General features: G+C 39.8%; 1 protein-coding gene across 4 annotated transcripts in view; it reads left to right on the forward strand.

Moving 5' to 3' along the window:
* The window catches only part of LOC102940836 (glypican-5), a 614,981-nt gene that overhangs the window by 38,805 nt on the left and 559,155 nt on the right, over positions 1 to 17,021 (forward strand). For all 4 annotated transcript variants that reach the window (XR_006283739.1, XM_043522374.1, XM_037908861.2 and 1 more), the window contains exon 2: positions 5,564 to 5,725. Coding sequence is in view for 3 of the 4 variants with exons in the window: in XM_043522374.1 (XP_043378309.1) it covers positions 5,564 to 5,725 (162 nt within the window). In the remaining variant the exon portion in view is untranslated. The remainder of the gene's footprint in view (positions 1 to 5,563; positions 5,726 to 17,021) is intronic.

A 17,021-nucleotide genomic window follows, 5' to 3' on the forward strand; every position in this document is an offset into this window, starting at 1 on the left:
AAAGCATATACACCATCTAGAGAGAATTTAATGGGTGCTAGTCACTGAAATGACATAACTGATCAATTTTCTTCCTTTTGTTTACCTCCGTAATTTGAAAAGAGTATCTTTATTTTAGTGACTGTTCATGATGCACATGGAGGAGATTTTTTTTTTTTAAGGGAAGCGTAGCCATCTCAGCTCTAGGAACAATCATGTGGTTGTGATGTCCTTATCAAACAGAACAGATTGCTGTGTTAGTAAGTCACCTACCCAGCACTCTTGGCAGCTATGGATCTGAAATCTGATATGTATTCCTGAGCCTGTCTCAGCAGTGTTAATGCAGTTTGCCACTCAGTGCTTTCTTTCCCCATCTGTATGCCTTACTGATGGAGACTGTGTTTTGCATTAAGATGTAATGGGATGAATTTATTATCATATTTCCAGCATTATTAAAGTCTTCAGGACAGTGCTAATCAGCTCTAATTAATCTCAGCACCAAGGAATGTAGAGTACAGAAAGCTTATATTAGAGTTCTATAATTGGGCTAAAGGTTTTCCCCCATGGCTAATACTAAATAAGAGAGAGCTGCCAAGCTTGGTATATGATAAAAATACTGACTTAAAAGTATCATTAGGAGACTAAGGATCATTTTGTTGATCTTTTAATGCTTTGTGTTTTACATCAAGTTCTTAACTTTCAGGGTCTTTGTGCTGTTGCGTTTTAAGAATGCCTTTTATATCCTTTCAGCTCTGAATCAGCAGACCTAATCATCAGCTTCCCGCAGCATTCATCCAGGGAGTTTACTGAGTGAGGAATTCCAGGAGAGCAGCTTCCCTTGGGGCTTCCTACGGCTTTCTTAAAGCTTTCTTAAGGAGACATTAGATTCTTGCAGATAGCTGCTTTGGTTCAAATCCTCTGGCCTTTTGCATGGGCCTGTAAGGTGCATAACATACAGAAATATCATGTTTCAGTTTTACAGGATGGGCACGGAGCTGGCATGAAGGGTTTTAGTTCCCAAACTCCATACACTGTGAATCTGAGCCCTTCCAGGGCTCTCAGAGCAGGGGTTCAGAACACCTCTGTGCAGAGGGGCTATGGGAGCTAAGGGGAAGAGTCCAGCATCCTGAGTAACAATAGCTTGGGGCTAAGGATGTTAGGTACAATTTTCAAAAGAGCCTGAGTCCTATTTTCAAAAGTGACTTAATCACATAAGAACCCAAGTCCTATTGACTTTCAATGAGTCTTCAAGCTTTTCTATACAAACACTTAGTGTGCAGCAAGTAGGGATGTAAATCTACCCCACACTAGCTGGCTGCACACTAACTGCATGGACATTGCTGCATGCACTAAAAGTTCCTTGATGCTTTTTGATCTACCCCACTTTGAAGTGGGAGGAGATTAAAGCCCACTATGGGATTTTTAATGCACAGTGGCAGGGTCCACATGGATGCTTACTGCGTGGCAGCTAGAGCGGGATAGATTTATACCCCAGCTTGCCACAAGCTAAGTGTTTGTATGGACAAGTCCTCGTGCTCCTAAGTAGTGCTGTGCAGCAAACACTTCTCTTGTCCCCCAAGAATTGTTGAGATTTTATTAAAAAAAAAAAAATTCTCATCCCAAATGAGTACAAAAAGTCAAAATCTTAAACTTTTTTGCAAATCAATAATTCCCAAAACATTTAAGTTCTTGTCAATTGAAATGTTTAATTTCAATAATTTCCAAGCTTTTTGTTTCAATTTCAATTTTTTAATTTTATTTTACCTTTTTAGTATAGTCTAGACAATTTCAAAACAATCATTTCAGACAGAAAAAACAAAACTTTTCATTCTGAAAATGCAGTAATGAGTTCTTTCAACAGTTTCAAAATCTTTATTTCACTTTTTTTTTTTTTTTCAATTTGAGGGAGTCCTCAAAACCAGTTCTTTCCTGGAAATGGTTTTGGTTTCAATGAACCAGCATTTTCTGATGGAAAAACATTGGAAAATTCCCAGCCAGGTCTACTCCTATGTCACTTAGATACTTTGGAAAATGTTACCCACCCCTCACTCCTCAACCCTGCTTGCATTTACCTGTGTGCACTGCTGATTTTCTTGGCATCAGTGTGAAGAATTGGCCCATAGTGCTAAGTTAGTCATGTTGTCCGTGAAATATATGTAATCCATGTGCGTGGGGGTGGAAAACAGTTGTATTTTCTAAAATGATGGTAGTCACGTAATGGACTTTGAATTTAAATGAGCAACAAACAAACATATTCCTGCAGACATGCTTCTGTATAGTGTACACTTTTTATGTTTTCCAAATTCATGCACTAATTAGTCTGTAAAAGCCAAACAAGCAGAAATACTAACAAGTATTGCTCTCGTAGGGCCTGATTCTCCAAATGGATCCAAATGCACAGCATCCCACTTGAAATCTGTGCATATGGCTCCCTTTGGAGAATTGGAGTCGTATTCTTTCGTTATTTGTCAGAGATCAAATGTTAGTTACGCAGGGTGGGATTTCGAAAAGTGTGTAAATGAATTAGAAGCAAAAGTCTTATTGCCTTTTGGCCAACAATGGGTATGTCTACATCGCAAAGAAAAACCTGTGGTGCCAAGTCTCAGACCCTGGGTCAACTGACTTGCGTTGGTGAGGCTCGGACTACAGGGCTAAGTGTAGATGTTCTCACTCAGGCTGGAGCCTCGGCTCTGAAGCCCAGCAGGGGGTAAGGTCTCAGAGCCTGGGCTCCAGCCTGAGTGGGAATTTTTACACTGCTACTTTTAGCCCTGCAGCCCAAGCCAGAGTGAACTGACCTCGGCTCTGAGACTTGGTGCCCAAATTTTTCCTGGCAGGATTGACATACTCTTGGGCACTTTTGAAAATCCGTATTAACTGTAGTTAGTGACACAAAACTTCTTTTTTAATCTTTCTTTTTATTCACTTGCTGTACTTTTAAAGTTAAACCATATTTATATTTCTCAAACAAAGTATGTATTGAAAGGTTTCAGAGTAGCAGCCGTGTTAGTCTGTATTCGCAAAAAGAAAAGGAGTACTTGTGGCACCTTAGAGACTAACCAATTTATTTGAGCATAAGCTTTTGTGAGCTCACGAAAGCTTATGCTCAAATAAATTGGTTAGTCTCTAAGGTGCCACAAGTAATCCTTTTCTTTTTATGTATTGAAAAGAATGCAGATGTTAAAGATATCTGTCTTAAGGGTGTATCCTGCTGCCCACCACCATAGTAGCTAAGTACCTTCTGTCACAATTTCAGGCCAACTGCACCTGTATTCCCTCTCATGGTCCCTCAAGGGCACCCACGGTAGTTTCTGGCTTCTAGCTGTCACCTGTCTTGGGTAGAAGCCTGCGTCTTGCTCCCTTCAGAGCAGGATTTTAAGGCCACACAGCTCCCTGAATTTACACCGTGATGGCCCCAGCAAACCTGGCAACCTAAATGCTCATCTGCATTTTGCTTTCTCCCCAGAGGCTGTGACCACTGTATTGCCCACAGTTATAAGTTAACACAAGCACAGTTTTTCTTAAGTGAAAGCATATTTAAAACCTACATACATGCTAATAAACTTATGAGAGGTCATCCTAACTCCAGCCTCAGGCTCTGAGAGGTATCTGGTTTTGAAAACCTACAACTGGATTTTGCTCCTGGCTACAAGTTTGTGACTGTCTCAAAGTCAGAACCAGAACCCAAGCTGGGCAATTTGGCTGTCTCCTTATACTGCTTGAGCCTTTTATCTCCAGCGTAAATCCACAGACAATGACCCAGTCCTCCTCATGTAGCTGGAAAATGCTGGGTTTTTGCATAACTAGATGTGGGGACTTCGCATTCACCTGTCCCTAGGTATACCCCAGGAAATCCACTTCACATATATTTTCCCCAAAGTCCATTCTTGTCTGGAACATTTTCAATATAGTCCTTTGAACTCCCAGCGCTCACTTCACATCTCTCCCCTAGAGAGGTTACATGCGATCCTGGCCCACAATATTACATAAACTTTACATTTTATACAACAGAGCCCAAAGGTACTTAATCTTAATTCAACAAAGCCTCCCAAGGATATGCAGGAAATTGCCATATCTATCACACCTTCCAAGTACAATCAATCGCAATAGCCAAGTCCCTGATGGAGTCTCTTGCACTTCTCCCTTTTGAGGTCAAAACTCTGCTTGGGATACAGTGGTGATGGGTTTTTTTTGTTTTTTTTTTAAGTATTTGTATTAATTTCATTTTTTTTGCTGGGGGTAAGACTAGGAAAGAGGAGTCACTGTTGTGAGTGTCTTTTTTTTTTTTTTTTAATGGTGGAAAGGTTTTTTTGGAAAGGGAAGATTTTGCAACATTTCCTAACGTTGGTCACACTCAGGATTTGCCTGATCTCCAGAAGTTTTATTTTTACATTTTTTTTTTTTTAAATTCCTAAAACCACTCATTTTAGGCAGTTTTTCTTCTAGGGACTTTCTTAACCTTTTCAATTTACTTAAAAATTGCACACTTGAGAGAGGGAATGTGTCTCTCTTTTTAAAATGTTTTGTGTCTGCACCAGTATTTTCTCTTTGTGTTCAGTTACTCCTCTTTTCTCTGTCCCTTCTTGCTTTTCCTCTGGAAAATATATATTTTATGAATCACCAAGATATTTTTATCTATATTCTATCACCATTCCTTTTATTGACCTTATTGGCGTCTGCTATCGCTATAAATACAATACATAACCTGTGAATATCCATCATGACTGTATATAGTGCAAATTCCATAATCAGGAATACTGAACTTGCATAAAGTACACATAAAAGGATTAAAACAAATTCAGACAGATCTCATCCAGAAGAACCTGTAATTTTATGCAAAATTTAATGAGTCACTTTCTCTGGTTGCAAAGCAAAATATGACTTCAATTCTGTTGCATTGTAAGGCAGGGCCGAATTTGGCCCTCAATATTTAAAGTTACATTTGATTTAAATAAAACTCCCCCAAATTATTATTTTATTAGTAAGGAGCCTTCTCAATATAAGGCTGGGAGTAAAAACGGGTCGTTTTATTTGTATTACAGTAGCACCTATGGGCCACATAACTTCTACTTCAGCCAAGCAGAATCTGACACACACTTTTCACGCTTCTGGGCTGACACTTTGTGTTCTGTGGTTTCTAGCGGATATGCTGCTCCTTTAAATTTAGTGGTTTAAGGTATCACTGTGCTATGATTTAGCTCTTAATATTTTAGTTCAGGTGATTTTTGTGCCTATTATGTGTGGTGTTCTGGCTTCTTGTGATTTTTAGTGCTTTGTCATGACACTCGGCATCGACCAGCGATGGAATAACTGACAAGCTTTTAACAGTGATATGACATAGAATGGGAGCACATGACACTGTGAAGTTATTCAGATCTGGCTGACACTGACATATAGAAAATTAGAGCCCTTAAGGTGCTAACTCAGTTTCAATGTTTCATTTTTTATGGGTTTTGTCTGATGTAGGACATCCACCTAGGTTGTTAATTTGACTGTATGAAAAAGCATTTTCTTTTACTTGTATGGTATATATCTAGAAAGTAGTTTTAATTCTTCTATTTCTGGTTTTGTTTTTGTTTTCCAAAAGAATCGGATTTGCAGATCTGCCAGCACAGAGCACCAACCTGTTGCACTAAAAAGATGGAAGAAAACTACCAGACAGCTGTTCGGAGAGAGAGGACTCAAAACATCCAGGCCTTGAACTTTGAACTGAAATATATGATAGTTGGTCATATCACAGCTTTTCAAGGTAGGAAACACATGAAACTTCATGACCCCCACGAAATAAGCATGCTAATGTTGTAGAAGTTATATAATTTCTACTATATAATTGCAGGCAAGGTTCTCTCACTTGTGTTTTTATCATTTCTGCTAGACGTTGAGTCATGGTTTGTGCCTCAGCTTTCTATGGCCTTGATTCAGGAAGACATCCCTCTTCAGGAGAGCACTTGGGCATGTGTTACTTTATGCGCGTGTTTAAATTATCTACTAACTAGACATGGATTTAAGCAAATGCCTAAATGTTTAACTGAACTTGGGCCTACCTTCTAGGCTTGAAAAAGACTCAGACTCGGATTTTCAAAGGCACAAATGGTAGATGGACACTAAGACCTGAAAAAGAGCTCTCTAGCTCAAAGGCTTGTGTCTGTCAAGACATAGGTCCAGTAAAAGATATTACCTCACCCACTTTGTCGCTCTAATATCCTGGGACCTACACGGCTACAACAACCCTGCAAATATTTGTATCTACATTCTCCCATTCAATGTCAAGGAACAGAAAGTAGAATAAAATGTTTTTCTTCCTGATCCCTGATATAGTTCACAGAGAACTATCATCTGACTAGCGCCTTAAAATGTTTCACAAACTATTGAGTCACTTGAAGCCTGACTCCTTTTTGAAGAGTTGTGGCACCCAGTTAAATGTGAGTGCATGAAGGAATAGACATTTGAAAGATTATGCTCTGAGAGGAGTGACTGTTCTCTTAATAACAAGTAGAATTGTCTTTCATCTGGAGATTGCTATATTCGGGCTGATGTCTTCTGGTCACAGTATTACTCAGGAAAATCAAATGCTTGTATAGGACTTTATATTGCAAAGTGCTGTACGCTCTGTCGGCAGTCCAGCAAAGAACTTACGCACAGGCTTAACTTTAAACGTGTGAGTGGTCCTATTGATTTCTGTGGGACTACTTGTGCTTACAAAGCACTTCAGTACAGACTTCTTTTTTGTATCTGGGCCCGAGTGCTCAGCACCTTGCAGGATTAAGCCTTAAATATGCTAAACTGGACCAGGATTCATTTGATTAATAGAATGCGCATCATCCTGTATACTCAGTGTTATCTGCAGATTTGTAGATCTCTTGTCTAGATGCTGCCTTTGGGGGGAAAAAAGATGACTTAAAATAAATAGAAATTAGTAAATGGTTTAAAGCAGTGTGTTTCAACCTGTGATCCATGAACTCTGGGGTCAACAGACTATCTAAGATTTCCTAAGGGATCCACACTCCATGCAAAATTTTTTAGGAGTCCTTAAATGAAAAAAGGTTGAAAACTACTGCTTAAAGTATGACCATAACAAATGCTGAAAGCTTAAGAAGACAGTCAAATTACAAACTAAAAGTTTTGCTTTTACTTCTGGATGTTACAAGCTGGAGGGAGGTGAGAGCAGGAAGGGGACAGCATGAGAGACATGGCATTTGCTTTATTTCACAGTTAGTCTTGGAAAATGCTTCAATATTCCACATGGCTTTAAAATCCGGTAGCAAGGCCCTTTCGAGCAGCACTGTGGTAAAGCTGGGAAATAAATTGGCATTGTTGAATGCTGGTGAGTGATTGATTCAAGTGATCTTTCAGTATCGTTATAGAATAAAGATACGGTCAGAATAGATTAACCTCTCAACCCCTTAGGTCAAGCCATCAGTTTTATTCCTTGATGCTGATGAAGCCTTTGGAGGAAAGTCTTTGGACATTTCAAGTAGCTTAAATTTCCAGTCGTTTCTTAGAAACGGGCAAATAGGTTGTTTATTGTAAGTTATGGACTGTCTTCTGTCTAGGTTAGGTGAGAACTTTTGATAATGTAACTTTGCTTTGTTGCACTGAGAGCCTCATGTGTTCTTTAGGCTTTCCTTTGCACAAAACCAAAGTTCCTTTCTTCATGTGACATTCTGTTGCTAAGAGTGGTATGATACAGGACACTTACCAAGAGTGAGATCTTTGTATTGAATTAGTTCAGTCCTTTTTGTCCATTTTGTTTTGCTGCTGTTTTACATTATTATAAAAAGTCCTGGCTGCAAATACGTGAATCAACTTAGTCTCAACAAACCTTGTTTTAAAGGGCCTCAGGTCTTCCTTAGCCTTGGTGCTGCAGAAGCAATACAGCATCATTCAAAAGTGAGTTGCCACTTCTCCAGTTGCTTATTTTTGAGGGTGTCTGCTGTCTGTGAAATTTTCTTTGCCTCCTTGAATGTTTTACAAGATCTTCCCCTTTTAGAGGGCAGCTCGCTAGTAGACCTTGTTGCCTACTCTTGGGAAACATATGCTCAGATGCTTTTATAGACTCCCACAATTCAAAACCATTGTATTACACACACTTTGTGAGTGTGTGATCCTTAAAACTATAATACAGCTTTTAGGATGGGATTTTCAAAGGGGCTCAGTGTTGGCCGAACTCTGCTCCTGTTGGAGTCCGTGGAAATTGGACTTTAATGCGAGACTAGTTCGACCAGTGCTGAGCATGCATGAGAGTTGGACCCAAAAGCGATGCACTGGGGTAAAATGATACATGAATTTTTAAAAACCCTCCCATTTGGGCAATGTTGTTTCTCATTTTCCTGTGTGGAGGCCAAATCCCATTTACTTAGATGGGGCCATAATTGGGTTCTGAGAGTATTCGTGGGAAGGCTTGGATATTTGATTAGAGAGGAGATTTTGATGCAAGCAAGGCAATATGAAGAGGGTTCAACTGAATACTCTCCCTGACATGCATGTGAACCCCAAAAGGTTGTATCTATTTTGGACTGAGGAGACTTCATTTTATTTTTATTAAAAAAAAAACACACAGACACACACAGGTATTTGAATTATTCTGCAGTCAAAGCTGAACTAAACTATTTTTAACAGCTGCCAAAGTCACGCAACATGATTAGTGTGTAAAACTCAATTAAATGTATTACATCTGTGGACAGACTTGTTATTTTTGGATTAGTGCCCAGTTCAGACACATGGACAGCTTTAGCACTACTGCTGAATCCCTTTTTTTTTCTTTAAATTTTGCAATCTGAGCAAACCTGTGCTAGTGCAAACACTTAATAAATCAAACTTTCACATTCTGCAAATGTCTGAGCTTGTGTTTCTGCCTCTCATGTTGTTGCTGTAATACCTGAGTGGAATAGGAAAAGGGACCACTTGGCCTTGGCTACAGGTCTGGCAGGCACCTTTCCTGGTAATGTTGGGGATGGATGGATGCTGGTAGGCTGATGTCAACTACCCAATTGGATCATGAGAGACACCACCAGCAATTGGATTCTACGGTGATGAAAGAGACAGACACTTTGTCATCTGAATCAGTCCCTGAGTATCTGAGATGATGCAAAATCAAAAAGTCTTTCTGTATATGGCATATTGTAAAGGTTTCATGGGAAAATTCTTGGATTTACTATTATTTAACATGTTATATCATGGAAAAGTCTAAAAGCCATAACCACTGTGCAGACATATTGTTAATGATGGTCCCAGCCACAGTCTCTGGCTTGTAGTCTAAAAGAGAAGATGTAGAAGGTGGATGGGACAAGCAAGTGGGCCAGGGTGGAGAAAACAGTGTAACAAATAACTAGAATATAGAATGTTTACAGGTCTTAGTCAGCCGGGTATAGTGATCACAGTATGTCAACTTCCTAGCCACTATCAGGTTGTACTTTACCATATGCTGTATGGGAAAGTTCAAACCATCCCATCCCTCAACCCCACTGTCCAGAAGATCCTCTGTCCCCAGCCTGGGATGACCAACTAATTCTTTTTTTTACTTTTAAATTGAACAGAATCTAAAATGCAACCTTATCACTAACAAAGCCTTTCATTCTTTAATTCATTTTGATAACAGAATATTCTTCCTTGAGCTAAGCATTCCTTTCTTAAAACTTTCTGCTTGCAAATAAACAGCTGAATTGCTGTAGGTTAGAGTGCAACAGGTTAATTTTGCTTGTGGTGATACTACGCATTATTTGACACCTTCCCGGCCAGCCACTCCCTGCACTCCTCGTGGGGAGAGTTTCAAACAAGAGGACTTGGATTCATTGTTAATGGATTAAAAGCCATGCGAGTGTGGAGACTGAAAGTTGCTGTCAGAAGAGGTATCATAGTCTGACAATAAAGCTTTGTTGTGTGCAGACAGCAGAGAGAAACCTGCCCTCCATCCTCAGTGCCTTTTCAATGGAGCACTAACAGGTGCTCTGTATGAGGCCACAGAAGGTTGGCTCTGCTCCTGTCTTCTTATGGTGAGGCTAATTTGTGGTAATGAGAATCCAACTGCTAGTAATTTATTCATTTGGCTGATGATCTCTGGGGAGAGGCGGGACAATGTACTTTGAAACCTATGCCAATTTTCAGCCCCCAAATTAGCAGGTGTTAGAGCTGCCAGAAAATGCTTTGTAGAAGTTTGACTGTTTCTGACAAATTTGGTTTCTCAGTGGTGTATTTCTCTCATATTTTATTTACTTTTCACAACAGACTACAGGAAATAGATGTTCATGGGTGCTGAATAAAACACTGTTGTGTGAACAACAGGATATTGGCCATAAAGCAACGTTTTAATTCTGTGGGTCATAGGATCAAAGCAGCCCTACTACGTAACATTTGGGTTCCCCCCTCCAGATTTTGCGTGTTCCCATTAGGGCTCAGTTGTCCTATCAGACAGAGCTGTAAGGAAGGAGCCGTTTGAGTCAACGGGTGTAGTTCTTCCCGTGGTGCCCTGACATATGGGGATTTCACAGCTGGTGCCATTCCCTGGCCCTTCCTCCCCTTCACCCTTGAGGTGTCTGGAGGGGCTGTGAGGATGGCTTGCCCTGAACAAGGTAGAGAAATGCAAGATGGAGCGATTCCCTGTTACTGTTCTATTGTTAATAATAAGAGTGCCTAGATTCCCCACTGAGACTATATGCATATTAAGGGACACTCCCCCTCCACCCCCCCAATTGTGTGATCTAAACTGGCAATAAGTGGGTGGGAAAATGGAGGCACAGACAGGTGGAGTGACAGGCGGAGCCAGGCTCAGACCTAAGGACTCCTCACTCCCAGGCTAGCGATCTGCCCACTAGACCACTCTGCCTCCCACTTTATGACCCCACTACAAAAGCCAGGTCCAGTCTGGCTTTTTCTCAGTGCAGACAGTAAAATGACTGACAGTGCAGTAATCAATGGGCGCTGGATCTTCATGTCACTGGCGTCCCTGCCTGCATGACAGCTGGCGTCCTAAGAAAGAAGTAATGTAACTAGCCAGCACCGCCAGCCTCCTGGCTGGCCTATGAAATGAGCATTCTGCATATGAGTTTGCTGAGTCACAGGGCTGCTGACAAATATCTTACTGAACTTGGAAATATTTGCTTGAAATGTGGGCGACTGGTTAGCAAAGCTGACATGCAATGAAATTTACAAAACAAAAAAAAAACTTGGCTGCAGAAATACATTCTGGTTTGTAGTTAATTACTATATGAAATGTAGGCACAGTGTGGTGAATGGATGGCATCCAAAATCAATGAGCTATTTAAAAAAAAAAATCCTGCCTGTGGATTATTTACTGCTGGATAACAGAGAAGTAGGAGTCTTGTTTTTAAATAGTTTTTTTGTAATCTCATAATACTTGGTCTTTTATCCGGACAAACTGTTACACACCCCTTTCCACATGCATGACCCTGCTAAGTAGAGTCCTGTACTCTACTGACCTACTTTGCTGAAAGTTAGCCAAGGTGTATAATTTTGTTTTGGCTTGTTGAACAAAGGACTCCCTACAGAGAGAGACCCGGGAGAGGCTCCCTTGGAGTATTTCTCTTCCCCTCCTGTACATGGTTCAATCCCATTCGAATGGGCCAAATGATCTCTGTTTGTAGCTGTGAAAGTTCTGATTTCAGAAAAATATATTTGTCTAAAAGGAAGATTGGAATATCCCTTTTAGCCGTGGCATCTTATGCATGATGAGCATACATAGTCTTTTGTCTCCTGTTGGTTTTGTGTTGTGTTCATGTTTACCAGTTGGGATGGCACTATATCTTCACAGGTATAAGATACATTTACTTACATCAAGCTCCATCATATTGCCACTGCTGTCTGTTTTATTATTATTAATAACAACACCTAGCTCTCTATAGCACTTTCATAGCTCTCCCTTGGCAAATATTAGTATCATTTCCCCATTTTACAGATGGGGAGATAGGGAAACTGAGAGATGAAGTAACTTTCCCAAGGTCACCTGGAAGGTCAGTAGCAGAGCCAAGAATAGATTCTAGGTCTCGTGAGTCCCAGTCTTGTCCATCATGAGAGGCAGTGTAGAACAATGGATTAGACACTGGCTTGGGATTCTGAATGACGGATCATCTTTGTTGAAGTTATTCATCTTCAGTGTTATGACAGGGTACCCCTCCTTTCTTCATTTCCTCCATTGGCTCCCTCTCACTCTGTGCATCAGGAAACAGACCAAGAATACATAAGCATTATGAACTTCCCATTACTGCTTCACTAACACTTTCAAGTTAGTCTACATATGGAGAGTAAAAGTTCAGACTTCTTTCTGATCAGTGTCCTTTTCTCAGCAACATATTGAATTATACTTTGCAGTGTCTAATATTCCCTGAAGTTCTAACCTTTTTATATTCTGAACATGTAAAATTAAAAAACCTTTGAGCTGTGCCAGGGAGCATGAATAAATATTAGCATCACATTGTGAACGAACGATTATTGAGCTTGCCCTGCAGTGTGCATCTTGTGTATACTTGACCTCCAAACTCTTCAAATGGAATGAGGTGTTTGTTTGGCTGTGGAATGCAATAGGGTTATTTTCTTGGAGCCAATGCAATACAGTACATTGTCAGAAGTTGTATGTGACTCTCTTTCTGAGTTTTTAAATTCAGACTGACAGGTTTTCATATGAAAAACAATTGTAACTTCTGATGCCATAGAAGAAAAAGTGTGGCTTGTCTACTCTGTGTTGCCTATTTTACAAAGGATGTTGTGTCAGTGTGGTAATTTACTACACACAAATGAACACAAGGAAAGTGTTTTAAACATTGCATCCTGCACTACTGAATGTAGTGCTATAAATCTTCAAGTAATGGGGGAGGGGGAGAAGGGGAAATCGACAAAACTATAGTCCAGTACAGAGTAATAACGTATTTAGAAGGCTTATATGTAGTCCAAACTGGGAGAATTTAATATTTTGTATGGCTTGGACGGTATTTTTTATTTATTTTTTTTTAAAAAAAAGAATAAATTAATACTACAAGTTAACACTCAGCCAGTCAGGTTATGTGTTGATAGTCCAGATCCAGAGAGCAGTGGTATTTCCAGAGCTCTCCTACAGTGGCTGGTAGAACTTTTATGTTTGGATAAAACAAATGAGCCTGGCTTTCCAACAAGGCATGCGTCTCCTGCAGTTTGGCCACTCATTTTCTACATGATTCAGCACAAGACTCCCTACGTATTTTAGCATGCAGTAAGGCTATCCTAACTAGGGTGACCAGATAGCAAGTGTGAAAAATTGGGACGAAGGTGCGGGGTAATAGGAACCTATATAGGAAAAAGCCTCAAATATCGGGACTGTCCTTTATAAAACCGGGACATCTGGTCACTCTAATCCTAACTGTGGCTAGAAGGTCACTTGTATTGCTGAGGTCCTGATCTTCTTTTGTGAATATGAAATTGAAACAAATTTTGGGAAATCCATGAGCACATATGTAAAGTGGAGGGAGGGCAGAGATCCTCAACTGATGTAAATTATCATAGCTCCACTGACTTTACTTATACCAGTTCTGAATTAGGCCCAACAAGCAGGACAAATGCCTGTATTAGTCATACCTGCTTCTTTTTGCTTTTCTAATTTATTTTCCCCAGGCTTCTAGCAGCTGGAAATCAGGTTCTCTTTTTAATTTTTCATTTACTACCTTCTAATTTTATGACTTTTTTTAAATCTTTTTTTCCCCTGAAGTTGTTGCCAGTCTGAAGAAGTTTTCTAGAATCTATCTAACAAATTCTACTTAACTTAAAAAACCCAGAAAACGTCACCAAGTCTTCTCTTTTCTAATATGAACAATGACAGCTTTCCTAATAGTTCATGTCCGAGTGGGATCGAATGTATCACATTATCATCACCATACTGTCTCTTACTATGAAAAAGTTCCTCTTGAGTCAACTGTAAACATAAAATGGCACTGCAGGCAACTAGCGGCTTACATCCCAAAATGTATAGGATGATTAATTTGTAGAAATAGAACATTATAAAACTGCATGAAAAGTGATATTTTGAGTTAAACCAAGGAACATTCATAAAGTCAATTTTTTCATGTGATGCCTCAAAATAGTCTTTCACAGTAATATGTGCTTGGAAAGAAAGTATCTTGATCAGTTGAATAACTGTCAGGAGACCTGTGTTCTGTGTCTGACTCTATACCCCTGAGTTGCTGTGTGACCTTAGGCAAGAGCCTTTACCTTTCTGCCTCCATTTCCCCATCTGGACAATGGGGATAAAGACACCCCAATGCTTTGAGCTCTGTGGAGGAAAAACATGACACGACAGTTAAATATTATCAAGATGTCTCTTGGAACTTAAAGATCTAGATAGAGCAGGTGAGTAAGGATGTGCAATAAGGAAAGCATGATGACATCTTGTGGATGTGTAACCATCCGCTCAAGCTCACCATGGCTAAGAAAGAGTTCTTAAGTTTTCCCTCTACACCCTCCCCCAGCTCCTTTTTTGATCACTATGGACAATACCACCATCTTGGCCTGATGCTCAGCCCAGTAACCTGAGAGACTTCTTTGACTCTGAGCCCTCTCTAGGTCCTCACGTCCAGATTATGTCCAAATATTTCTGTTCTTTAATCATCGCATGCCTAAGATGTGACCTTTCCTATCCATTCACACAGCTAAAACTCTCGTCCAGGCTCTCACCTTGCGTCTTGATTTCTGCAACATCCTTTTCTCTGCCATAACAGATGCAGTCTTGCCCATCTCATATCCCTTCAGAACGGTGCTGCAAAGATCATTTCACTAGCCTGTTGTTTTCACCATGTCACCCATCTCTCAGAATCTTTGCACTGGCTCCCACCTCTTTATCAAACATAAGCTGCTTGTCTTCATTTTCAAGCCCTTCATGGTCTGTCCCCAGCCTACCTATCCTTTCTCATTCGCTATTGAAATGTTGACTCCTGATTCAGTTTGGCCATGATGATGCCACCCTCCACTGCCCACTGGTTAAATTTTCAAACAAGCACTTTTGTGTTTTCTCCTATGCTGCCTCTCACATTTGGGAGGCGCGCCCCATAAACGTCCGGAAAGCTACCTCACTGTCGTCCTTCAGATCCCTCTTATAACTCTCATCTGCCTTGATGCCTACAAAACACTTGATACTGGTTTTGGTGCAAGTGTAGGGTGACCAGATGTCCTGATTTTAAAGGAACGGTCAAGATATTAGGGGCTTTGCCTTATAAAGGCGCCTATTACACCCCATCCCCATTCTGATTTTTTACACTTGCTATCTGATCACCCTATATGGGTGTGCTGACACCAGTGCTGGTCATGCTGACCAATCTCATTGTTTCCTTATACTCCCCTTTTGTATCTGCCCATTGTCTTGTATTACACTTGGATTGTAAGCTCTTTAGTGCAGGGACCGTCTTTTTGTTCAGTGTTTGTACAGCACCTAGCAGAATGGGGTCCTGGCCCATGACTATCCTAGTTGTTATGGTAATACTAATGCTAGTAATAATAATTGTTGTTAGCCTTGGTATTTGTCTTCTGAGTTTTGTGGGTTTTCTGGATGTACTAGGAGAGCTTTTTTTTTTCCCTTTGGCATTTTGTTATATTGACTGTGTGATTAAGATATATATGTTTTTTAAAAATTGAAAAATCAAGAGGGGTAAAGGGAGGAAAAGGTATCCTAAAAATTCAGCTGATTTTCAGATAAGCATTCAAAATAGAGGCCTTAGATGAAAAATTGAACAAAAACCTAATGGGAACACTTAATCCTAGCTCTTGATTATAAATCACTGTCTTGCAAACCAGGTCCACTGACATAAATCATGTCCAAAGAAGTCATTACATGATCACTAAAACTGGTAACTGACTGCATTGCAAACATAATTTGTTTTCTTTTAAATGTAGAGAAGACCCTTGTATCAGGTCTTATAATTAATTACATTGAAATAGGCTTATCTCAGCCAATCAGAGTACAGGGATGCTGTAGCAGTACTAGTGGATAATAGTACAGTGAGTCCTCTGTTACACAGTTTCATGAATCCTGTGTGCAAGTCTGCTTTGTGTCATCACTATGTGGTTATTTTTCAACTGTATGGTTTGCAGATCCCTGTACTCTGGATGACTGACAACCATTGTAAGCCAAGCAGAATCCAGGGACTTACATAATAATTGCACTGCTATTTCTATAAAAATATTTCTCCTCTGATTACTAGAAATGTACTGATTGGACTCCTATACTGAGAGCTTTTGATTTTTAGAACATCTATGCGTATTGGTAGGCTTCTTTTAAATATTCTAAATATAAGTATTTAGAAAGTACTCATTTAGGATCAGGAAACTTAATAGAGGATTTGGTGACCTTGATTTTTAAAATTACATGTCAAAAGGTAAAACCTAATAACATTACATTGCAAACTAATTTTGGTTTAAAGCCAAAACAAATAAGAAAAGATCAATTTAACCCATGTAGTCATCTGATTGTTCTTGGGCTTCCTTAGTCTGTCTGCCTGACTCCATATGTTGGTTCTCATCTGATACCTAGATTGTAAGCAATTTGGTACAGGGACTCTCTTCATTATCTACTTATCCAGTGCCTAACAAAATGGGGATGGGAGTGGGACGTTTGCATGCTACTGCAGTACAACTAATATGTGATGTAATGTGTCATTTATTTTTTCATTTTAAATGTTCGGGTTTCCCTATTTCAGCCACCTATCATCACAATTACCATCTTGATTCATATTTCTGTGGGAAAACAGGAAAGAGTTAAGACTTGAAATCTGCTGAGTGCTAAATTTGCAGAACAATTTAATGGGGATCTATTGATTAGTGTGTGTGCCAACATTTTTAATGTAACTGGCTTTAAATGACTGCAATGCATTTCTTCAACACCATGAAAGTGCCTTGGCTGGCCATTGCCTCCTCCCCAGTGTATGAATGTAGAATGGAGGATTAAGTCGATAGATAATTGATGGATAAGTCCCAAAAGAAGGGAAGCACAAAGATAAATGAGCAAACTGTCTATTCATAAAAAGAAAATGTAGAAAAACCTACAAAGAGCAGAGCAAGCAAATAAGATTGAGGGC

Source organism: Chelonia mydas, chromosome 9 (assembly GCF_015237465.2).
Source record: "Chelonia mydas isolate rCheMyd1 chromosome 9, rCheMyd1.pri.v2, whole genome shotgun sequence".
NCBI classification, from domain to species: Eukaryota; Metazoa; Chordata; order Testudines; family Cheloniidae; genus Chelonia; species Chelonia mydas.